Below are 25,283 nucleotides of genomic sequence, written 5' to 3' on the forward strand. Positions count from 1 at the left end.
CTGTATAATTCAGGCAGGCCTTGAGTGCACCATGTAGTCTGGGCTGGTCTCAAACTTGGGGCAGTCCTCCTGCCCCAGCCCCCTGAGTTGTGGGACTCAGGTGTACACAACCACGCCAGGCCTGTTTCACAGAATCTTGATCAAAGCTGGGGGCTGTGGCTGGGATGTGTTTGGGAAGCCAATCTGTTTTAACTCTGTAAGGCACACCAAACATTTCTGGAATAAATAAACACGCACATACAGCTTGTCTCTAGAGGAACAACAGATAGATTTGCTGCGCGCCTGCCGTTTGCTGTGAACTGTGCCAAGTGTTCTTGTTGTGTTATTTCACGCAGCTTCGTCCTCACCAAGTTGGTGAGTTTTATTATTCCCTGCTGGAATGACAGGGAAGCTGAAGAAAGCACCTTGCAGGAAAGAGATCATGTGCTGCTTCTAGTGAGCAAAGACAGAAATGCAAAAATGTTTCCGAGAATGTAGGTACTCTGTGGTCATGTCACCAGTTTCCTAAACCAAGATGAAAACCCAATCCATTTTCTCAACTTTCCATTTTGCCTTACTGTATAGTGACAACGGTCTGTGCCATTTTTGTCCTATTATACTATCCAAAATTCTGATTTCTACATCCATGTTCATGCTCTCGCCCTCCAGCTGCTCCTTACTTAGGAAAATCTCTTTATCTGCTGGCTTTTCTTTCCAGAAGCTCTTTGGCTTTTGCAGTTCAAATCATGCCACCCCTTTGTTGGTCTCAGGTTGCTATGCACCTCTTATTTACAATGCCATACCAAAATTCTAGGTACTTGAGCACAGGAGGACCTAGCTTTACATAACTGATGCTCAATAGAAAAGAAGAAATGCAAAAGGCCCATGTACCTCCTTTATTCTAACCTGCTTTTCTGGGGTGTTTACAGAGCAACCGCCTGTGAAGACAGGGCCAGTTCCTTTCTCCAGAGCATGTTCCCACTGCCTGTCTCTAAAGATTTGTTTCACTCTACGTGGCATCCTCCTGGAGCCCATTCTGCATCATCCTGTGGAAATGGGCTTGGGGAATAAGTACAAATGCTGCTGCTCTGGCTTTGGCTTTGCTATCAATAAAGAACTGCCCTTTGTCTCTGGCCCATGAATGGCACACAGTATCTGTGGATAATGTGTCACCATGAAAGTAGGGGAAACCTTAGAACCTTCATACAGGATCAGAAGCAGTCACCCCTACCCCACTCCCCAGAACCCAGTGAGGTCCCAAGGCTTCTGCAATAGCAGCAATGTCAAGAAACAATAGCTAACCAGTTCTGAGCACAATTTTGAGGCTCAAACCAGGAGTCAATGTTAGAAATGCTGACTTGTGAAATAACCAAATCTTTTCAATTAAATTTACAAATAACCATAGTCATATGACTTGAGTGACAATTGAGCTGGATGTCACAGTGGGTAAGGGATTGGTCTGAGGTGAAACTGCCAGGGCTCAAGTTCGGGCTCCTCACTTTGGACTCTGTTCCTCTCTGGATAAGATGTGGGTAATGAGAGAACCTCGCCTCTTGGGTGATAGGTTTTTTCAAGTAAATGGCACAGCAGAGAAACAGGCAAAAGGAAAAAAGGGAAAGAGGCTTTATTTTCTTTGAAAACACGGAGAGAATGCGGGGAAGACAAAGGATTCTCTGGATTGGAACAAAGGGAGGCTGAGGCTTCTATGACCTTTTGTCAGGGGTGGGGTTTGGAAGGGATGTTTAGATGTACCTGAGGAGCTGACTGGGGGACTTCCCTGAGCTGGCAGGAAGGGTGGAAGTAAATTATGCCCTGGGCTAAGTTGGAGAAGAAGCAGGAGGTGGTCTTGAGAAGATGGGCTTTTGTTTTAAGGTCATCGGCCATATTAGATGACCACCATAATGATTCTAGCAATTTATACTAGGGCCAGAACCTATCAATAGGTGCTTGTAGGAATTAAACACACTAATTAAAGCAACACCATATATCCACGTGCTTTCAATGTTCCTCTGCAGTCCAGATGTAGCCCAGTCCAGTGTACTAAACTACCATAAAAGCCACATCTAAGCCAGGTGTGGTGGCACATACCTGTACCTGTGGGCCCTGACTTCAATCCCCAGTGCAACAACAAGAAGAAAGGAACAAACAAAAAATCCCTCCTTGGGCCGGCCAGATAGCTCAGCAGATTACAGTGCCTGCTGAGGCAGAGCACAGGGGCTGGGTTCCATGCCCAGCATGCTGTGCTGGCCCCGCCCCTGGGGCATGCTGAGACAGCGATTGAGACTGGACGTGGGTGGTGTACGCCTGTAATCCCAACCCTTGGGAGGTTGAAAATAGGAGAATCACTACGAGTCTGATCTAGGTAATGAAACCCTATAGAACCTGTACTAAATAAAATTTTAAAAAGAAATCCTTCCAGCTTTGCTCCTGACACCAACTGCAAACAACTCTCCAAGTGGACTGAAACCTCTCCATCAGAGCCAGCGTGAGCCCAGGGCACATGGGTGAGCCACATCGTACTCCACAGCAACACCACCGCATACCGGAAGCCCAGCATACATGCAGACCATTCACGAGGCAGTCACTGTGGGCCCACACTCTTTCCAGAGTTGTGTTTGGTAGACTGTGTTAAATTCACTCCTGTCAGTGAGTCTGTGCCAGCACAGAGAGATCTCCTGTGTCAGGGTGCACATGATCCTGAGGGAAGAGAGGAAGGACTGTACCAGAAAGCAGTCAGGATAGAGAGGGCTGCTCTGCCTCAGCCACATGAGAATCTAAGTCACACTTGGAGCACCATGAGTTTATCAGGCAGAGAGCGAGGAGGAGGGCAAGGCACTGAAAGCCTGAGTCATCCAGCTCAGCAACTACACTATTCGCATCTACCAGACAGGCATCAAGGATTAAGCTCAGAAGGCAATGAAACCTTAGCCAAGAGGAGAAAACCAGTTAATAAAAACAGAAAAGACTACTGAGCACTGCACTGCATCCTTAATGTGTATTATCTCAAGCTGGTAACAGGTCTTCCTGGCACATTGCACAACTGAGAAAACGAAGCTTTCTGAGAGGGAAGCGGCTTAACTTGAGTCTCACAGCAAGACAGCAGTGATGCTAGGCCTCCAGCTAAGGTCTGACTTCGAGGCCTATGCTATGCCTGGCAGTGCTGAGGTGCAATGGTCCTGCAGAGAACCATCCTACAGATCAGCTTCTTGGCAGCAGAAGCCAGCGCTGCTCACTGCTCAACACAGCATATGTACTGTGCTGAGCTCAGCACTCACTGGGGTGAATATCCAGTGTTCGTACTGAACAAGTGAAACGTGAAGGCTTTGCTGTGGGTTTTCCCAGAATTGGGTCAACTTGAGAGGCTGCCTGAGACATGGTGACCATAGCTTGGAGACACAGAGCCTGAGGGGAAACTGAGGGGAGAAGCAGAGAGAGGACTTTTCAAGACCCATACCTACGGCGACAAGTCAAAGCCAGCAGTGGAAAGCCAGATCCCTGCCAAACCAAACAAACAGGAAGGGACCCCTCAGAGGGAGGGGTTGCTGCTGGGAACCCCGTCCCCTGGGGTGCACCACCTGCTTCTGCACACAGCTGGGCTGCAGCTGGCCCAGAGACACAGATCGAAGCAAACATGAGCACTCCCTGTGCCCACACCCAGCACCCCCAAGAGCCTGGAACGAAATCAGAAGTCCCCACAGTAGGTAAGTGTGGCTGTGTCACCCAAGTGTCCCTGCCAGGCAGTGAGGGAAGCAGAGGTGTGGACTCTGCCACACCTGCTCCAGCTCTTACTCTCAGAGTCTCCAGGCCCCGGCACCAGGTCCTCCTGTGCCCTTGGGATGCGCAGTGGTCAGCCACAAGAAGCCAGGCCTCACGCCCTGGTTTTGGGTCCATGGTCAGAACTGCTCGAGCCAAAGTCATGTCATCTGCAGCAAGTCTCTCACAGCCGCAGATTTGCTGACAGAATCTGTGCATCCGTCTTTAGTGCTCCAGAAACAAAGCGGCCGCCTCTTGCTGGCACTGGGGAAGGAGGCATGTGCTCACATGCTGACAAACATCTTCCGCTGTTTATAAATACCATGCCCATGCTCCCTGCTCCTGTGGGAATATAGCCGGGCTGCCTGCCGCAAACAAGGCAAAATTTCATCAGATAATTGCCCTGGAAAAAAGAGCTGCGTGTGTACTTCACACATCTGGCCTCGCCGGGCGGAGGAACTTTTCCACATAGCGCTGCACTCACCCTGTGGGGGCAGGATGCATTTGGAAGAAAAGCTGTATTCAAAAGCTGAACAGTGCTTCAGGAACCAAATGTTCTGTTCACTGATTTTTGTTTCTTTTAAATAATGCAATAAAGTTCACTGTGGACCTGCGTGCAGTTACTTCTGCTCTTTGTCTTCCAAGTATTGCTAGAGCACGCTCAGGGCACTTTTCCATCCGGACACTCGTGCTCTGTCCCATTCATACACTAAAGCCTCAAGCCAGCAGGACAAAGTGTCCCCCAAGCCAACTTGGAGAGGAATAAACACGGGTCTGAAGAGCAATCAAAGGCATTCCAGACCCAGACTCGGTGCCCTTTACCACCTTTCAGCCCACAGCACCACAGTGATGATTTCGGCTTTCTAAAAACTTTTACAATAAAATACATTCAAAAGTACCTTCACTATTATTTGTGACTCTGCTAATTTTTTGTGTGTGTGACTCTCCTATTTTAGATGAACATTTCTTAATGTGAAATAGATATAGGAGAATTGTCCTAGTTATTTTTTACTCGTTGCTGGGACAAATACCCAACACTCAAAATGAAGGAAGGAAAGGTTTACTTAGATCACAGTTACTGGAGGGTTCAGTCCATATTCCGCTGGCTGCAAGGCAAATGACATCAGTTCTCGCCGCAGAAAACAATGAAGAACAGAGGAGGAGGAGAAGCTGCAGCGTCCATCAAGCCTCTCTCTTCCTTCTATGCTGACTGCTAAGACTGGCGATTGTAGCTCCTTCAAAGTGGTGCAGCTGCGAAGCTCTCCTCCAAAGACTAGGACTTCTCCACACAAACTGGGGCAGGGCGGCAGGAAGCCCTTCTCAATTCCTAGGACCTGCCCACCTGCAAGGGTAGGGCCCCTAGCTGAGAACTGCCCATAAAGCCAAGTTGACACAATGTATCAACTAATACAAGAATGAAACTCCCAACCCAAACAGTACCTGGGATGAGTTCATGTTCTCTAAAACTTAAGAATGAATTTTAGGAACAGTGGAGCTGAAGAGCAGAATATATTTATTGGCAGAAAGAAAACTTTGTCTGAGAGGGACAGGTGGTTACCCTGGGAAGCTATCTGTTCTGGGTATTTTTACAGAGCCAAACCATGTGGGTCTAGGGTGGCGAAAATGGGAACTCCCTTAGGTGGGCATGAGGTGGGACAAAACTATGGACAACTAATAAGATTACAAGCATCATTGCTCAGGTAAAATTAATTAAATCCAGGACTAAATGGGGAAGCAAGTCATATAGCAAGTGGGCACAAATATAGAACAGGAGTTTATCTGGTAGCTGGTAGCCATTGGATTAGTGACTCTTCCTGGCTTCCTCAAGGCGATGATCAATCCCAGATGCTTCTCTTTAGAGAGGTCAGCACTTGTTCAGTCTTTGGTCTTCAAGTCTGGCCCACAGCAGGAGCATCCATCTCTCTCGCAGTTGCAAGTATCTTGTCTTCCATGCCATCTCCTTCGAGGGCCTGGCCTAGTCCGACTGCCTGTAATACTTCTATCTAACTCAGCTGCCTACAGTATCTCTTCTCATAATGCCTACTGGACACTTCTAAGTGTCTGACCCTTTGGGGTACTGCAGTCTGTAAGGAAGCATAGCGCCCATCTAAGAGGAGCTGCAAGGCCCTGTCCGACATGCAGAAGACTTAGTGTGCCTGCTCTGTACCAAGCTCAGCCGCAAACAGAAGCCTCTTTCACTGTCAGCTCCCTGTGAGAAAGCTGACATCAGCCCAGGAAGACCAGAGGACTGAGGATGGAAGGGGTTAAAGGACTTGTGCAGGACTGTATACAGACTTAGGTTAGAACTCCATTTGCCTAAATCAAACCCCATGCTGCTCTTCCTCTTCCCAAGCAATAAGATGCTTATTATTACGGGCACACCATCGGGAGAAAGCTTCTCAGTGGCTGTGTAGCAGACAGGAGCCACTTTGCACACGACATAGACAAATAATGCCCTTGCAGGGACACAGGTCCTAATCCAAGGACCTGTGAATGTGACCTCGTGTCACAGACAAGACAGGCATAATCCAGCCAAGGATCTTGATGTGGGGAGAGCAGCCGGAAGTAAGCAAGTGGGTCTTAAATGTAATCACAAGCATCCATTTAGGAGACAGAAGAAGCTGTTACCCAGAAGACAGGGTGATGTGACTGCAGAGGCAGACATTACAGCTGCAACTGTGATTGAGCCAGATCAGGCAAGGCAAAGAGCTCCCCACAGCCCACCCCTCCCCCAGATCCAGCCTGGAGAACTCAGTGCAAACCTCTGGGCTCCAGAACAAAGGAACAATACACTTCCAACGTCTGAGCCACCAAGTGTGTGCTAACCTGTGGAGCAGTCCTACAAAGCTGCCACTCTGAGGAGAGTCGCTCCAGCTGAAATACCCACCTTCCTTGGAGGTCAGTCAAGCTGGGTGAAATCCATTATTCTTTCCTTCTTATCCTCACTTTCTGAAAAAAGATAAACTTTATAAAGGTTTTAAAATGCAAGGATTAAAGCACCTACAAGCAGGTGCAAGGGACGGGGGTTCGATTCCCAGGGCCTGCAGTGCCAGCCCCACCCCCAGGGCGAGACTGGGCGAGGTGGCGCATGCCTATAATCCCAGCTCTTGAGAGGCTGTAAACAAGAGAATCACTGAGTCTGATGTAGTAGTGAAACCCTGAACACCCTGTAGACATTTCCCTAAAATACAATAAATAAATAAATAAATAAATAAATAGGAGCCCGCCGGCCACATTCTCCAGCGCCAGCTACACCGTTGCCCCTGTCACTATGGCCCATTACAAAGCCGCCGACTCAAATCGTGAGCAGTTCCAGAGGTACTTGGAGAAGTCGGGGGTGCTGGATACGTTGACCAAGGTGTTGGTAGCCTTATATGAAGAACCAGAGAAACCTACTAGTAGTGCTTTGGATTTTTTAAAGCATCACATAGGAACTGCTACCCCAGAAAATCCAGAAATTGAGCTGCTTCGCCTAGAATTGACAGAAATAAAAGAGAAATACGAAGCTACTGTAGAAGAAAATAAAAAACTGAAAGCAAAGCTTGCTCAGTATGAACCACCTCAGGAGGAGAAGTGTGCTGAATAGGATTCTTCTCAGTTGAAAAGACAAAGAAAAATGGTTTTGTATGACTTCACTAGTTTGTATAGTATATAATCCTTTCTGACCAGATGCTATAGAACTTTTAATATGTTAAATTCATCTCTCACATTTAAATGTTATAAACGCATATACTCAGAATCACCAATAAAAACTAGGGCTGGCAAAATAGCTCAGCAGACTAAGTGCCTGCTTAGCCAAGTGCAAGGACCGGGGTTTGTTCCTTGGCACCACATGCCACACAGGCCCTGCCCCACTGAGGCCTGGTGTGGTGGTACACGCCTGTACTTGCAGCACTGAGGAGGCTCAAAACAAGAGGATCACTATGAGTCTGAGCTGTGTAGTGAGACCCTGTGCCAAACACATTCTATACAACTTTCTTTGGATCTTAAAGCAGGACAAATATGGGGCCAAATTAAATTCTGAAGAAACCTAAACAGCCATCTAATTCATTACCTTAAAAGATGTTCTATTAGTCTGATTGTGAGTAATCCTACTGGTTAGATGTTACCCAGAGACGTTTAGTGTGGAGCTGCTCCTTGGTTTAGTTCAGGATATGAGCATAGGTGCAATCATACTTTACAAGGAAAGTAATAGTGTTTATAGTCCCTGTACTGAACTGGAGAAATCTGTGTGACACACGATGCTTTTGCATGGGTTCCCATGAATTTTCTGCTCTTATTTATATAATGTGGAACAAGTAACTCTTCTTTGCAACCACTTTGCCTTAGATAACTATGTGTGTGCCAGTTTGAACTCTGACACCACTGTTTTCTTCTATGCAATCATGCCGTCTGGTAATGTTGCCTTGCTTTGCTGTGTACTTTAGTGGGGCCTAGTTGCTCATTAGCCTTTGTGTGTTGTTCATTTTGCTTAATAATGCAGCTATCCTGATTGTGATTTATGTACCATTAAACAGGATCACACTGTTACCCTGCCTTACTTAGTTGCTTGGTTAGTTTAGACAGAGGTAATGTAATGCTCTGGGTTCATACACTATATAATTAATAGAGCTTTTGTCCTTCCAAGTATTTTTCTAGCCTTGAATTCATTTTATCTTCACCATCCCTGTGAAGTAGGTGGGCATACATGAAGGGAGGCTGGGTGCTGAATTTTTAGGCCAAAGACCGGTTATTAATACAATTATTTACTAACTGTAGAACTTTGAGCATGTTAACCACTCTGCGATTTACTTTCCTCATCTGTTAAATGAGAAAAACATCTGCGCCGCCTACCTCACAGGGCTGCTGTGAGGGTCAAATGAGAAAATATGTCAAAGATTTGTGGTAAAGCACTAAAAAAATTAAAATAAAAATAAAATGTGAATTCTCTACAGTTGGAGAAAAGTGCTCCAAATGGAAACTTAGTGATTTAAAAACTATTGACATTCTTTTTGGTTTTCAGGGGCAGCTAGTGGCTGGCTCTACCTTTAGTGAATTTGAAACAAGGACAAATGAACTTGAAATTACCCTTCGCACCAGTTAGTTCAAACACAAACTAAACAGTGTGTCTGCTGTCTCTGGAGGGCTTTAAAAACTGAGAAAACTAGGGCTGGCAAAACAGCTCAGCAGACCAAGTGCCCACTTAGCCAAGTGCAAGGACCGGGGTTTGTTCCTTGGCACCACATGCCACACAGGGCCTGCCCCACTGAGGCCTGGTGTGGTGGTGCATGCCTGTACTTGCAGCACTGAGGAGGCTCAAAACAAGAGGATCACTATGAGTCTGAGCTGTGTAGTGAGACCCTGTGCCAAACACATTAAAAAAGAGAACAATAAGTAAACATAAAAGAAAACTGAGAAAACAGGTATCCATTTCAAGAACATTGAAAATCTAAGCAGAAATTATTTCAATTTCTCTTTGAGGCTCACTGCATTCTTGTGACACTTTAGCTCATGATTTCTAGAGATTCTTATCTGAACCAGATGTTCAGAAATTAATGTTTCCTAAGGTATTCCACAGCACAAAATAATTATCATTGTTTTTATTAGCGGCATTGTGATTACACTCAAGAATGACTGCTCTTTCAAAGATGCTTCCTGGAATATTTATGGAGTAAGTGACATGGAAATAAACTGGGGAGCAAGGAAATGAGTCACAGAAGAGATGAAATAAGTTCTGTGACTGAGTTAGTAATTGTTGACACTGAGGGGCATGGGGGGGGCACCTGTTCCTACCGCCTCTGTATGTACTTCAAGTATCTCATAGGGAAAGAAAGAAGGAAGGGAGGGAGGGAGGGAAGGAGGAGGGAAAAGAGGGAGAGGAAGGGGAGGAAAGGAAGGGAGAGGGAGGGAGGGGAGGGACAGAGGGCTTCATGGGGATTTGGTCTCTGCCACTGTACACCCCAGCAATTTTCTCTTCTTTCTCATCTGTACAGTGCAGAGGGGGTCCAGTGACCCGTGGTCGCTTGGAGCCATCACAGTCCAGGACCTTGGGCAGTGCCATCTAAGACCTTTGTCCATTTTTCTGTCAATTCACACCTCCTATGCCCTGTTTCTAAGTGCCATGGCATTCTGTTTGTGGAGAATGAAGTAAAGAATGCTGAAAATGACCGCATGCTCAGCCACAGGTGATTCTAAACAAACCTAAGCCTGCCTCCTGGCCACCAGACGAAAGGAAGGGAATGGGCCTTTGCAAATGGCTTGGCTCTGAATACCCTTAATTTTAAGGAAAGTAACTCCCTCAAACCTTCAGCAACAAAACATAAAGTTTCACTGGCCAAGGCATGTAAGAATTTAAGAAAAAATAGATGACAGGTTGAAACTAATTTATATTATGCAAATTTATAACGTAAGCAATGTTTAAGGGCAATTTGCAGGAAAAATATAAATTACTTAAATGTAAAGAATTACAAGGCTCCCAGCTGTTACTCCCTCACATCAGGGTGGGCAAACAGCAGAGAGGGGTGAGGCCTGCTGGGCTCTCAGCTCTGAGCTCCCGTACACACTAGGTCCCCCACACCCACTTCTTCCCCACCAGGCAATGCCCCTTGTCTAAGAACTTGAGAACTCTGCTTTGCTGACACAAGGCAAACCCTTAACACTAAGTTGAAACACTGAAAATGCTGTTTCTCGACACCAAATTAGCGAAGGCTGCAGCTTCCCCTGATGCATCACCCCCTCCTGAGCCTCCTTCCAAGCTTCTCCAGGAATGGGAATCCAGGCTGTGAAGCACAGCAGGAACCCTTGCAGTAGGGACCCTGCCAGGAAGGAAGGGACCACACAGGCAAAGCACTCAGCGCCTCTCACCAGCACAGTCCTGCTGTGCCTTCATCAGCACAGTCGCCCTGTAGGCCATCTTCAGTTAGTTCAGTATTCATGAAGAAGAATCCCGCAATGAGGCAGGATCTCAGATTCAACCACCTATGCCTCAGGACTACACTCAGGGGTAGCAAACATGGACATATGAAACCTCCAGAGTTAGAGGGGAGCACACACCCTGGGGATAGTGTCAATCTCCGAAGTGACAGAGTGAGGAGTCAACATTACTGATACCTTGCACACAGTGTCCTCCTCATTTCAGTGCTCTGAGAAATACAGAAGCTGGCCATAAATCCCTACGGCTTGGCTCCTCCATTCAAAGGAGCTTGGGGAGCCAACTGTGTACCCGGCCTGACAGCATGACTTAGCACTGCCATAAATCTCCAAAACTAAGGCTGGCTAAATTCTGTCCACATGGATTACGGCTGTTCTGTCTCTGCTCTGGTGAGGCTTGTGTGTGTCTTCCTTTGTAGTGAAGGGTTTCTCTGAAAGATGTAGCCATTGCCATCATTATCAGAAAATGTCAGCCCACTTCACAGCTGTCAGCAAAGCTTTCTCACACTGACACTTGCACCACACCTCACCTGTCTTACACACACGGACTGAGTCTGCCGTGAACATGCAGGTTTACTCTGCTGTATGTAACTTTCAGGTACTAAGGTTGTATCCTAGCAGCTAAAATCTATTACAGAATTCAAAATATATTCTAGAGATGGAGGTACTCAGACTTCCCTCATGCGTCCCAGCACCCGTGTTCCTGTTTAACCTGGATGGCGCAGTTCAAGCACAGGCTTGCTCTTCTCCCCACTGACCCCGCAGGCTACTAAACACAAAGGTCCCATCAGCATTTATCCAAAATTCAGAAACATAAAGAAAGGGCCCTCAATATTCTGAAAAGAGCTTTTCCCTTTTGAGCCAATATAAGTGGATGTACTTATTAGACATAAAAACATGACAAGACACTTTTCATACTGAATTGGGAAGTTTATTAGGCTCCTGATTTCCATGTGTAGAGCACAGCTATGGATTTACATGCACCGCCTTACTGTGCGGATCTTACATGCATGTGTCTTTATCAGCTGGCTCTGGTCTGCCTGGTCAGGTTTTACAGTTAGCTCAATGTGAGTAAATGACAATGCAGAATGAGGCGTAAGCTGCAGCCACAAATCCCACCCAATGCCATAGACTATTTTTTTTTCCAAAACCATATCACAACTCTCTCTGTAAAAAATAAATTTCAGAACAAGGCATTTAATTGACCTCCCTGATAAAAAATAAAGATAATTCTATCATCTCAAAATTCAGCAGTGATTGTCCAACTATGGCTAGAAGTTACACCCTGAGAAGTAAATGATTTTAACAAACCACTGAGGTTTATAAAGCTGTGTTAACCTAATGTTGGGAAAGGACACAAGTAGAGGCACAGAAGCCCCTGCTCACGGTACTGTGCAATTCTCCAAGGATGCTGTTTTATAAGCATCCCCGTTGCCATCCATGCTGGAGGAATCTGTGGAGTCAGGATCGCTCACCACGATGCCAACTGAAGACAGGCTGGCAAGGAAGGCGTGGACCTTCTGTGCATAAATATCCCGGATATTAAAGTAAGGTAGCTCCTGACACTTCTCCAGGGGCTCCTCACTGCACTGGTCCACATCCATGTCCTTTTGCTTCTGGTAATACTTAGAAAACTTGTTAAAGATGATGGTGATAGGCAGAGCCACCACCAGTATGCCACAGATGATGCAGGTGCTCGCAATGATCTTCCCTGCCAAGGTGACGGGGTGGGTGTCCCCATAGCCCACAGTTGTCATGCTGATTGTGGCCCACCACCAACAGATGGGAATGCTGGTGAGGCTGGATGCAAGGTCATCTTTCTCCACAGAGTAGATAAGCACAGAGAAGATGGAGATACCAACAGACAGGAAAAGGAGCAGGAGCCCAACCTCATGGTAGCTGTGTCTCAGCGTGGCCCCAAGAGACCGCAGTCCTACTGAGTGCCGGGCAAGCTTCAAAATGCGGAAAATCCGCATGAGCCGCAGAATCTGGACCACCTTGCCCATGTTCTCAATGTCCTCGCTCTCCTCCTCCTTGGTGTCCACCGCCAGCGTGGCATAGAAGGGAATGATAGAGACAAAGTCGATGATGTTCAGAGGATTCTTCCAGAACTTCTTCTGGCAGGGAGCAGCCGCCAACCGGATGGCAAGCTCCCCTGTGAACCAGGCAATGCACGCAATCTCAACGCCTTCCAGCACAGGGTCATCAACCTCTCCGTCCTCGTTCTGGAACTCGGCCATGCTGTGCACACACATGGCCACAATGGAGGCCAGCACCACACTCAGCGATGAGACGGCAATCAGCTTGGCAGACAGGCAGTACGCTGGGTTCTCCATCCGAATCCAGATTTTCTTCCGGAGCTGACCAAATCTCATCCGGTCAAACTTCTCCAGCTCCTTCTCAAAGAGAGAAGACTCTTCAAAGGAGGAATCAGTGCTCACATCATTGCTTCTCTGCTCCCAGTCTTTGTCCTGGCTCTCCTCCTTGCGTTCCTGGTAGCGACTGCTGCAGCAGGAGTCGATGAACAGCTCGTTGATGCCCCAGTACTCGATCTCCTGGGAGAATGAGAACACGCACAACTCCTCCATGACATGCAGCTTCCCCGTGTAATAAAAATTCAACACATATCTGAACAAGGACGGGTTCCGATCGAAGTAGTACTCTTTGTCAGCCACACTGTAGTCATCACACAGCTCCAGAATTGCTTCTTCCGAGTGGCAGGTGAGCAGCTTTCCCAGGCGGGTGTGAGGGAACCGCAGCAGGGTCCTCTGGTCCACAGACTGCTTAAAGCCCCCCACGTTCAGGTTGACCAGTTCCTCGTCTTGTCCAGGGTGACGGAAAAACTCACCAAACACCATGATGGACACAGGCAGCAGCGTGCTGGCCAGAAAGGGAGATGTGGAAGGTCCCGCTGCGCCTAGAAGACCACAAGCTGCATTAGAACTGTGACCCACCGTGCCTGCTCAAGCCTATTTCCAACCCAAGCCCTCCCAAAGGCAGGCTACAAGGAGAGCAAGGCAGAAAGCACGATGAGAAAGAACATGCTACGACACCACCTGACAAGAGGAAAATCAAGTCTCCAAATCGTTTTTCAAAAAACTGGGCTTAGAGATCAAATTTTGTAGAAAATAGAGAAGACTGCAAAAATAATTTTATGAATCCTAAATATTACTTATCAAGCATTCGAACTTCAGCCCCACCCCTGACTCCTATACACACACACACACACACACACACACACACACACGCACACAATGTGCTGTGAAGTCATGAAGTCTAAGCATCTTCACAGCTCAACCATGAGGCTCTCTGGGGTAAGAATAATACTCAGTTCCCATAGGACAGGCTCATGATAGCCTGCTGCTACCAGGCTTACGGCTCCTTCTTCCCATCCATCCCCAGGGAGAGGGGTGGACAATCTAAGCCCGCAGAACAAGTCTTCTCCTCCACTCCACGCTGCGCATAAAACCACCCAGAGGAACTCGGCTTGCTGAGGATGTAGGTTTTGCCTCTATGCTCCACTATTGCCAGTAATTAATACGAACAACAATGTCTTCCTCCCTTAAAAGAGCCACAGACTGGGTTTGGACGTGGACAAGCAACAGGATATAATTATCTCCCTGTCCTTAAGTACCATGTGTCCTGCAGGTATCGGTGTACTTGCTAGGATGGAGTTTCAGGTACAGCCTTACGATCCGGCGAAACCTCTTCAGGTGAGCGGCATGCTCAGTCTCGGTGTGCGCGCACTGCTCCTCCACCTCCTGGCCCCTCACAGTCTCCCATGCTGCCCTAAGCTACAGTCGTCTCTGCAAACACAGTCTACATTTGTCAGCCACATGGCTGCTTTATTTCTAACATGAACCAGGCTGTGCTAGACCCATTTCTCAGAGAAAACATTAAGTTTCAAACATGATCCACTATAGTCAAACTCCCTTTGCGCAGATGGCACAGATAGAAGGCGACTGTCACCTACAGTTCTCACCAGACACATGAGATGAGGTTCACATTGGGTCACTTAACCCTCCCAGCACTGTAAAGAAAGAAGTGTGGAAAAAGTTGCTGAGAATGTTGAGTCCAAGATCAAGCAACTCAGAAATGACAGAGCCAAGACTTAAACCCAGGCTGAATTAATGCCAAAGCCTACATTCTCCCCACTGCTCAGCTCCTCGGGCCTCTCCATCTCCCAGTGCAGAAAGTGCTCCACCAGGCCTGAGCCAAGCACCTGTGGGATTACTGAGAAAGGACCAGAGACCTCTGGCTGCAGCAGCTTCACAGCAGAGGGGACACAGTTCAGATGCTCTAGTTCAAGCAAAGTTGACCGAGTGAAAAGGCAAAGCTCCCGATGGAGGAGGGCAGGGTGAGGGGCTACTGCTGCAGTCAGAGAAATCTGGGTTGCATCCTGTCAGCAAATTCACTAAGGGTCTTAGTCAACAGTGGGCGTGGCTGCACTTGGGGCCCTGAATCAGGGAGATCTTAGTGAGGCTGTGCCTGCCATTCTGCGAGCTGGAGGCCCTTGTCAAGGTTGGTGGCATCATGTTCTTAGACCTCCCAGCCTCTAGGACTACAAGATAAGTTTCTTTCCTTCATAGATTACAAAACAATAAGCCTGGTGCAATAGTACATGCCATAACCCTAGCACTTCCAGAGGCTGAAGCAGAAGATTCACAGGTCTGAGCCCAGCCTGCACAACCTAGTGAGAGCCTGTCTCAAAATAGCCAATTAAAAAACAGGGCTGGAGAGGTGGCTTTGTGTGGATGCCCTGAGTTTAAGTCCCACTACTGCCAGTAATTAATATGAACAACAAAGACTGAACTCACCACAGAGATGAAACCCTCAGAGGCAAGACCAGGAACCCAGGAGGCCCCCAGGGTACAGGGGAACAGGGCACAGGAGGCAAGGGCCCAACTCACATAGCAGAGGTGCACAAGACAGTGACAAATCCAGGATAGTTCTATATATAAAGTGGAAGTGACAAAATGTGGCACCTGGTTGGACAGGAAAGGCCATACTGGAGGAGGAGGGCTATTTTTCGAATTGCCTAAATTGGTGGACAGTAAGCCCAGTAAAGGAGGCAGGAAAGTCAGAAAAGACTCTTTCCCCTCATGCTGTGAAAAGTAGTCTGTGAAGGAAGAAAGAAGATTCCTTCTCTGAAAAGAATACACCAGAAGTCACAGCCTTAACAATGCAGCCCCTGCCGTCCGGCCCAGGAGGGAGTCTGCAGTGTTGAAGAACACAGGAGTATTGGATATGAGCCACCACTGCTGACCAAGTTCCATGTAACCAGAGACTGTAACACAGCTGGGCGCACTGGTTAATAGGTTTGCCAACCTCTTCCAGAAACTCCATTTCCCTCCCTGCTTTCTGTTTTCAATTAGATGTCTTCTTTGCAGGGTCTAAATCAAAGCTGCTGAGTTGGTCCAAATATTTATACAACTTCAGATCTGTGAAAGCCAGCTCATGCTCATGGCAAATGTAATAGTAAAATGTTCCAAGGAGCTACTTAGCTAAGCTGCTGCAAAGACTCTAATGGAAGTTATCTTCGGGTGAATTATCCCCCACCTGCTCGGCTTCCTGGATGCCAGCGATGAGGGAAGTCACTGTCTGTCTTCGTGACACCGGCCATGGATGTGGCCTCCCGATTTGAGGGAGTGGGCTCCCTCCCCAATCTTTCGACACCATGTCTCTGAAGAGCACCGTTATCTCTACACTATTAGTCTCCCTACTCTGTTCTCCCTTTTTATTTACTGTGCACTAGGGAACTCCTTCCTTGTTAAGGAGGTCCATCTAGTCTACAAAGTCTAACCACAAAAGCAGCCCATGTGGTACAATCAGAGGTCTCTTGTTAGAGGCTTCAAGGGACAGCAGGATCGTATCTCTCACAGACCAGCTTAAGGGCTCTGGTTCAGAAGGCAGCTAGATGCCCCATCAGTGCTGGTTCCCTTGGCTGAGCCCAGACTGCATCAGCCAACAGGGGCAGGAAGTAAGACCGAGCTCTCCCTCGTACTAACTGCAGTCAGCTAGCTCCTTTCCATCCCACACATGGTCAGCTCCTCCCCTGGGATGTGGCAGAGGAAGAAGCTGGATCACAGGAGAAGGGAGCAGCTGCTCAGAGTCTAAGGCCAAGGCCAGGGCAGGGCTCCAGCCTGGCCTAGCACAGCCCACTCTTCCCAGGGCGCACATGCAAGGTCGCATGAAGAGAATGAGACGCTGAACATCACCAGCTTCAAGATATCTGAGTTCATACAAACACTGATTTAATTACATTTCATTTAGTTCTTTCAGGAAACATGTACTGAGTCAAAGGTATACCTATGTGTATACAAAATTTAAACATTTATAAATATATTTCATACACAGATAAATAAATATAAGATACAGTACATACAGTGCACAGTTGGCCCTCCATACCCAAGAGTTCACATCCCAATCAATTGCAAATCAAAGATATTTTTTAAGCCATGCATGGTGACCACACTTTAAATCTCAGCACTGAGGGGAGGCCTAGGCGAGACAATTACAAGTCCAAGCCAAGCCTGGGCCACTTACTGACTTAGCAGTGGTCCATCTCAAAATAAAATCTTTTTTAAAATGTGAAGGGCTCAGTACAAAGGCCACAGAACCTCATTTCCCAGTACCTCAAAAAACAAAATATAAAACTTGCATCTTTACTGAACACATACAAACTGCATTTATTGCTCATCCTTCCCTAAACACTCACCATGACAACTATTTACACAGTATTGAGGTGGTAGGTACTAGGAGTCATCTAGAGATGATTTATAGTACACGGGAGGATGTGCACAGGTCTCGCATGACACATGTAAGAGACTGGGGCAGCTGAGGCTCTGCCGAGGTCAGAATCCAGATCTGCCTGAGGGACAAGAGTGCACATAACCAGTGTGAGAGAGAGCGTGTGTGTGTGTGTGTGTGTGTGTGTGTGTTTGCGCACATGTGTATGCACACATGTGTGCACGTGTGTGTACATGTGTGTGCATTGTACACACATGTTGTGCACGTCTGTGTGCCTGTGGGTGTGCTGTGTGTGTGTGTGTGCACATGCCTGCACGCACACAGATGTAGACATTCAGTGAAGCATACACCTCCTAAATGAAAATACAGGTCAGCTCATTTATAAGCCAGAAAGAGGAAAAACTTTCCTAATTCTGACTCAAAACATAGAGAAAAAATAATGAAAGAAAAATTTGACTACATGTGAGCAATTTTTGATATAGAAAAAACACACCATAGTAACATAAAAAGGAAATATTTAAAAAGTAGTCATGCATATGCATGTCACAGATGAGAGGTTAATAAGCATAGCATATTAAGGACTTTAAGACAGAGGAGAAAAAGAGAAGTAGCAATATAGAAAAATAGACAAGAGATGAGGCAAAAGAGCTCACAGAAAAAAGTGCAGTCCTTAAGTTCGGAAGATGTTCAACTTTGCTCATGAGAGGATAACTGCAAGTGAAACTACAGTTTAATGTAACAAAACTGGGGGAAACTCAAAGACAAAACTCCTTATTGGGCAGATGAGTCAGTGGAAAGTAGGCGCTGTTTATGTCGTGGTGTAAATGCAAAATAAAAGAGACACTCTGGGGAGCAGAATTGGTCAGAATTTAGCAAAACTGTATAGGTCTTCATCTTTTGACCCAGAAATTTTTTTTCTCCAAATGTTTCCCAAAGGGAGGCAAAATGTGAAAATATTTGCATAACTGGAAGCCATCCAACTATCTATCAATAGAGGATTGGATGGGGGGAAAAAGTGACGAAAAATGGAACAAAGTGATGCAGTGATTTCTAGGCTGTTTTAGTTAAGTGGAGAAAAGAGCAAGCTATGGAAGTGTCAACAGTATGCCACAATTTATCTAACAGAATGACAACATCATACACACATACATACACATGTTTATATATGTGTATATGCTTATATTATAAAAAACATAAACCCAAAATGAGTAAAGTGTTTTCCTCCATGAAGAAAAAAGAAACAGCATAAGAGACAGCAATGGAACTGAAAACCATGTAACTGTTTCACATAGTTATGAAAACAAAATTAAGTAAAAATGAAGCATTTCCTCAAATTTAAACCTTAACTGTGCATCAAAATGGTGGTTTACCTTTAAAAGATGAATGACTTCAAAATATTTTAAAGCCTAACGACTATACATGCCAACTCATACAGTACGCACCTTAGGACAAAAGTCTTACAGAAACCTTGATCTTCAGTAATCATATTGGTATAACTACTCAGAAACAGGGATAAAGCAAATAAGCTGTTATGTGAACAGTACTAGGCACCCTAAAGTCTGGACACAAAAAAACCCAGCAATATAAAAATTAAACGAGGGCAGGCCACATAGCTCAGCAGATTAAAGCTCCTGCAAGCAGGTGCCGGAGCTCGGGGTTCGATCCCTGGGCCTGCCATCTGGCCTCACCCCTGGGACACACTGAGACAGCGATTGAGACTGGGCGTGGTGGTACACACCTATAATCCCAGCTCTCGGGAAGCTGTAAACAGGTGGATCACTAGAGCCTGATCTAGTAGTGAGACCCTGAACACCCTGTAGACCCTTCCCTAAAATACAAAAAAAAAAAAAAAAAAAAAAAAATCAAACAAATTAAGTAAAATAACCCCTGATCCCAAATTTGGATTGGAAATATCAATCTGAGCTCATGACTTGGTTTTTTGGCAAGGGAAAAATCTTTCTTCTCTTCTGACCCGTGGTGCATCGGACCCTCCCCTCCCAAGCCAAGGCACTCACTGTCGCAGTTTCTTGGGGTATGGAGAGCGAGGGCTCCCCGCCAAGTCCCACTTTAGGAATTATCTCCAGCAGGACAGCAGCTGCATGCCCAGAGTCACGTGCCTGCCGGACAGACAGCGAGGCGAGGCGGACAGAGCTGCTCCCTGCACGCCTCCCCAAGTCAGGGCTTTTTCTGCGGACACCCTCGAGTCCACACCTCCGTGTGCCCGCTTCCTCCGCTTCAAAGGCTGGTGCTCTCCAGGGCTCCCACCAAACACCTTCCCCACAGTCGGCCTCAGGCTGCTTCTTGGGAAACCCACCCAAGGCACCAGTCCCAAAACTGACGAAACTGAGATACCTAACTACAATTTCTCATGTTTTCAAAAAAAAAAAAAAAAAAAAAATAAAAAAAATCCAGTGTCCTCGGAGTAAAGGCAATCATATCGTGAGGCAGGCAAGCACTGGATAAGCCTGCAATACCTTACTACAGCAGAAAGCAAAGAAACGTGCAGAGACAACAGGATAAAGAGTCGAAGAGGGGCGTGGTGGCAGCATGGCGCTGGAGTCCATCCGCTACAAGCCGGGCTCCCTGCAGGTGCTCAACCAGCTGCTGCTGCCCCAGCAGAGCCTCTACGAAGCGGTGGTCTCGGTGCAGCAGGCCTGCGAGGCCATCCGCGACATGAAGGTGCGCGGTGCCCCCGCCATTGCGCTCGTCGGATGTCTCAGCCTCGCCGTGGAGCTGCGCTCCGGCGCGGGCGGCCCGGGCCCCGCAGAGCTCGCGGCCTTCGTGCGCGACCGGCTGAGCCTCCTCGTCACCGCGCGACCCACCGCGGTGAACATGGCCCGCGCCGCCCGCGACCTGGGGGCCGCTGCGGCCCAGGAGGCGGCACGCGACGGCGCCACCGAGGAGGCGGTGCGGGAGAGAGTGATCCGCTACGCCGAGGACATGCTGGAGAAAGACCTGAGGGACAACCGTAGCATCGGGGACCTGGGAGCCTACCACCTCCTGGACCGGGCAGCCCCCCAGGGTGGCAAGGTGAGCGTGCTGACCCACTGCAACACTGGCACACTGGCCACCGCTGGCTACGGCACAGCCCTGGGTGTGATCCGGTCACTGCACCAGTTGGGCCGCCTGGAGCAAGCCTTCTGCACGGAAACCCGGCCCTACAACCAGGGTGCACGGCTGACAGCCTTCGAGCTGGTATACGAGGGCATCCCTGCCACCCTCATTGCTGACAGCATGGCAGCTGCCGCCATGGCCCACAGGGGCGTATCAGCTGTTGTCGTGGGAGCTGACCGGGTGGTCGCCAACGGAGACACTGCCAACAAAGTGGGCACCTACCAGCTGGCCATTGCTGCCAAGCACCACAGCATCCCCTTCTACGTGGCTGCCCCCAGCTCCTCTTGTGATCTCCGTCTGGAGACTGGCCAGGATATCGTCATTGAGGAACGCCCCGCCCACGAGCTCACTGATGTAAACGGGGTCAGGATTGCAGCACCTGGTATTGAGGTTTGGAATCCCGCCTTTGATGTCACCCCACATGACCTCATCACTGGTGGCATTATTACGGAGCTGGGTGTCTTCACGCCCAAGGAGCTCCGAGCAGCCCTGAGCACCAGCCTGTCAGGGGCAGGCACCCAGGTGGACCCTAGATAGAACCAAGCCAACTTTCCAGCCCACCCCCGTCTGTCAAGTTTCATAGTAAGTGGCGGAACCAGAATTGACCTTCCTGTCAGCCATGCTTCATCCTGGGCAGGAAGAGTGGGCTGGACCCGGCATGACTCTTAAGGGCCCAGCAGGCCCGTTTGGTGCTGTGTGACTGTCATCGCAGCACTTAGGAGCTGAAGCTAGATGATCACCATGAGTTGCAGGCCAGCCTGGGATAAACAGTGAGACATAACTAAGCTACCCAGGTTCAAACCTCAGCTCTACCCATGTCTTCCCTGTGTCATCTCAGCAAGTCACTGCACCTCTCTGCGCCTTAGTTTCCTCATGGATAAAATGGGGATAAAGCAAGATGTGGCACTCATTTGTAATCCTAGCATTCAGGAGGCTGAGGGAGGTGTGTCACTGGCCAAAGCCAGCCTGGTCTACCTAGTGATTTCAAAGGTATTGTGGACTACATAGTGAACCCTGTCTGAAAAATAAAGATAATATTTTAATGCAAAAAAAAAAAAAAAAAAAAAAAAAGAGTCGAAGACTACATGAGACTAAGGAGACTCCCGCTGTGGAAGTCGGGAAGTCCGTGCCTCAGATGGAAAAGGAAAAAAAAATTTTCACGTATGTATTTGTTTCAGGGTCTCACTATACAGTTCAGTCTCCTAGTGATTCTCCTGTTTTCAACCTCCTCAGTCCTGGGATTTCAGGCGTGCACCATCATACCCAAGTCGTCCAGACTCGACCACTGGCTCAGCACGCCCCGGGGGCAGCACTGAGGATCAAACCCTGGTGCCTGCACTTGCCTAAGCAGATGCTTAGTCCACTGAGCTATCTCGCCAGCCCCAGACAAAGACATTTTTAATGGACTGAAGCACCAAGTATGTAAAAATTCCTGACTTCATAATAATGTTTTAAAACAAATATCTTGGTCACTTTTGGAGTGTGCGAGAATACTAATTTCATTATTCAGTGAAACATAAAGCAAAAATCAAACATTTATTCTGCCTTCCTGCATGAATTATATGCTAGGAAAACAGTATGAGTTAAGGAGAGACATTTTTCTTTACAAAAATATCCCTATAATGAAGCGTACAGCAACAGAAACAATGTAAGTGGTACACTGGAAAACAATTATTTACATTCAAAAATATAAATCGGTTGAAATAAAGAGAACAAATAAATGCGTCAACCTGAATGTCATGCAAAAAGCTAGGGCAAAATGTTGGTAGAGACAAAAGGCAGACAAAGAAAAAGAGTACCTCCATCAAAAAAGCGTAAGAATTATAAGTACACATGTATGCAGCAATAGTGTCAAAGAGAATAAGGGAAGGAGTCTGATGTAAAATCTTTTGGAACCGCTGCACCTCTTAAAGGTCTATGCTGTATTTCTTTGTGTACTTTTAAAATTCTACCCAATTCATTTAGAAAGAAATAAAAAAAGAAAAAGAAAGAGTGAGAGAGAAGAAGAAGAAGAAGAAGAAGAAGAAGAAGAAGAAGAAGAAGAAGAAGAAGAAGAAGAAGAAGAAGAAGAAGAAGAAGAAGAAGAGACAGTAACTCTATCCATTACCCTCAGACTAAAGTGCTGGGGTTTAATCCCAGGCCTGCAGTGCTGGCCCTGCCCCCGGGGGTGCACCTCAGTGCTTACTGTCTCAACAGTAAGGGAAACTGGGCATGGTGGTGCAAGCCTCCCAGTGCTTGGGAGGCTGAAAACAGAAGAATGACTATGAATCTGATCTACGTAGTGAGACCCTGTAAGCCCTGAACTAAAATACATTAAAAAAGAAAAAAGGAAAGAAACTCTAAACTTCTACCCAATAAATCCCTTCTGCTGCTTGTTGATGCGTCCTGAGGATTATTTTTCTTGATGGAGGCCATGCACCTGCACCTCACCCGTCAGTGGGGAGTCAGGGCCCATGTCCTCCACAGGATACCTGAGACTGTCTGGTGACAGCGGAGACTCAGTCACAGCAGCAGCAGAGGACAGAAGGGTGGTTGGGAGTGGCACATTCTGAAGCTAAGGTCCCAAATGAGGTAGGATGGAAAAAAGACAGAACAACACTGACAGAACTGAAAGAAGAAGGAAATAATTCTAATAATAGCTGGCGATTCCAGTATCCCACTCTCAATCGCCACTGGGCTCATTAGAATGTGTGCAAGGGTAGAAGGAGATCGGAGCCTTATAGAGTAAGGAGACCCAACAAACAGCTGGGGGGAAGTCTACTCAACACCACAGTGCACAGAAGATCCCCCAGGTAGACCAGGTTCAGTCAGGAAACAAGCCTCAGCACACTTTCAGGATGCTGGCCAGCCCCCTTCCCTGTGACAAAGCACTCGAGAGAAGGCAGTCAAGGAGGTGAGGTCGCTCAGCTCCTGTCATCACCACTCAGCCTCACCCTGGACCTGTGGTGGCCACAGACACTGGGGCAGCAGCACACAGTGAGGAGCCAGCATCTCAGGTCTCTGGGCCTGCAGGGAGAGAAGGAGGCCACCAGGCCCAGGAGCCCTTCAAGGGCAGCCCTCACTGCCTGCCTGCACCCCAGAGCTCCTCCACCTGAGTGCCAGCAGCTCCTCCAGTCCACAGGCTGAAGGCCACACCCACAACTTGCAAGTGTCTGGGGTTGTTCCAAGGCCAAAGGCAGCAGAAACTTTTAACTGGCACCAGCATATGAACCAGCCAAAGTGGAAGGAGGTTCTATCCCCATTAACAACCTAAACCTGAGGAAAATTAACACCCTCTTAAACAACCAGTAAGTCAAGGACATGGTGGCTCATGCCTATAATTCCAGCCCTTGGGAGGTGAAGGCAGGAGGATTACCTCAAATTTGAGGCCATCCTGGATTATATAGTGAATTCAAGACCAGGCTAAATTACACAGTGAGACCTGCCTCAAAAAAAGAAAAATAAATAATAATCAAAACCAATAACCAAAGGAAAAAGTTTAAAGAAAATTAAAACTGCTTTGAGATGAACAAAGACAAAAATTTTAATGAACATAACTCACTTGAGGGTGTTTGATACAACTGTGTTTAGAAGAAAATTGATAGCTTTATACACCTATATTAAAAGAAAGATATCAAATTGATAATTTTGTCCCGTAAGAACCTAGAAAGAGAAGAGAAAATAATGATTAAACTAGAAGTTATTAAAATTGAGTGCCTGGATAAAAATTTTTTTAAATCAACAAAGTCACCAGGCATGGTGGCACACAGTACACAGCTCTAATGCTAGCACTCTGGCAGGCTGAGGCAGAAGTGGGCAACTTAGTGAGATCCTGCCTCAAAGCAAAAAGTAAAAGTGTTGGGAATATAGCTCAGTGGTGCTAAAACATCCCTGTATTCAATGCCCAGTACTAAAAAAAAAAAAATCTACAAAACCAAAAGTTGGTTATGTTAAAAAAAAAAAAAAAATGAAATTGATAAACCTTTAGCCAAACTAAAAAAATAAAATAAAATAAAATGAAAGAAATGAGACAAAATGAGAGTGAAATCAGTGATGAAAGTTATTTTTTCTTTTTTTTTTTTTTTTCTTTAAACTCAGCCATATTTATTACCTCTTAAAGCAGACTGTGACCTGGGCCCTCCACTTCCATTCACAGGCCTTGTTCCAATGATTTTTGAAACAGCTCTGCGGTATCCCTAGGAAGTTCTTTCTCCCTTGAAACAGTACTTTTCTTTGGAAAACAAACCCTGTGCAGCTTCTGCCATCAAGTTTTCTGTATAATGTATTTCTAGAACCCTAGGACATGCTGATTTGAAACTACTGGGGAAAGTTTTAAAAAAAGATCCTATAAGAAAACTCACACTATCTTAACAAACATTCCTTTAAACATCAGGGAATCTCAACACTTCAGAGACCCAAGATTTGGTCTACTAAGGAATCTGGCTCAGTAAATAAGCACTTCAGACCTCACCGTGGACATCAAAAGAAAGAAGACAATGAAGGCGTTGCTATGCAATTATACATCCAGGACCACAGAAGCCAAAAGTGGACAAACTGCTAGAAATACAAACCTACAGAAAGTAAAAGAGGACAGTGCAGTTCCCAGTTCATTCTATGAAGCCAGTATCACCCTCACACCAAGCTAGAAAAAGACCACACAAGAAATCCACAGACCAGTGGCTCTTAGGAACACACATGAAAATTTTTCAACAAAGCACAGCAAACCAAATCCAACAAGATATGAAAGGGATTATATATCAGGATTACTAAAATTTGTTTCAGGAAGTATAAGGCTGACC

At 46.8% G+C, this 25,283-nt stretch overlaps 2 protein-coding genes and 1 pseudogene across 3 annotated transcripts in view; 2 read left to right on the forward strand and 1 right to left on the reverse strand.

Moving 5' to 3' along the window:
* The first annotated feature begins 6,956 nt into the window (after positions 1 to 6,956).
* Positions 6,957 to 7,480, forward strand: LOC101567559 (c-Myc-binding protein-like). Its single transcript, XM_004627486.1, has one exon. The coding sequence runs from the start codon at positions 7,004 to 7,006 to the stop codon at positions 7,316 to 7,318; it is 315 nt and encodes a 104-aa protein (XP_004627543.1). The 5' UTR covers positions 6,957 to 7,003; the 3' UTR covers positions 7,319 to 7,480.
* A 4,074-nt stretch (positions 7,481 to 11,554) lies between these two features.
* The window catches only part of Kcns3 (potassium voltage-gated channel modifier subfamily S member 3), a 64,904-nt gene continuing 51,175 nt past the window's right edge, over positions 11,555 to 25,283 (reverse strand). For both annotated transcript variants that reach the window (XM_004627487.3, XM_023711032.1), the window contains exon 3: positions 11,555 to 13,558. In XM_004627487.3, the coding sequence (XP_004627544.1) occupies positions 12,024 to 13,499 (1,476 nt within the window). In that variant the 5' untranslated portion in view covers positions 13,500 to 13,558 and the 3' untranslated portion in view covers positions 11,555 to 12,023. The remainder of the gene's footprint in view (positions 13,559 to 25,283) is intronic.
* Positions 19,939 to 21,487, forward strand: LOC101585931 (annotated as a pseudogene).

This window comes from Octodon degus, unplaced genomic scaffold, assembly GCF_000260255.1.
Source record: "Octodon degus isolate 3935 unplaced genomic scaffold, OctDeg1.0 scaffold00019, whole genome shotgun sequence".
NCBI lineage: Eukaryota > Metazoa > Chordata > Mammalia > Rodentia > Octodontidae > Octodon > Octodon degus.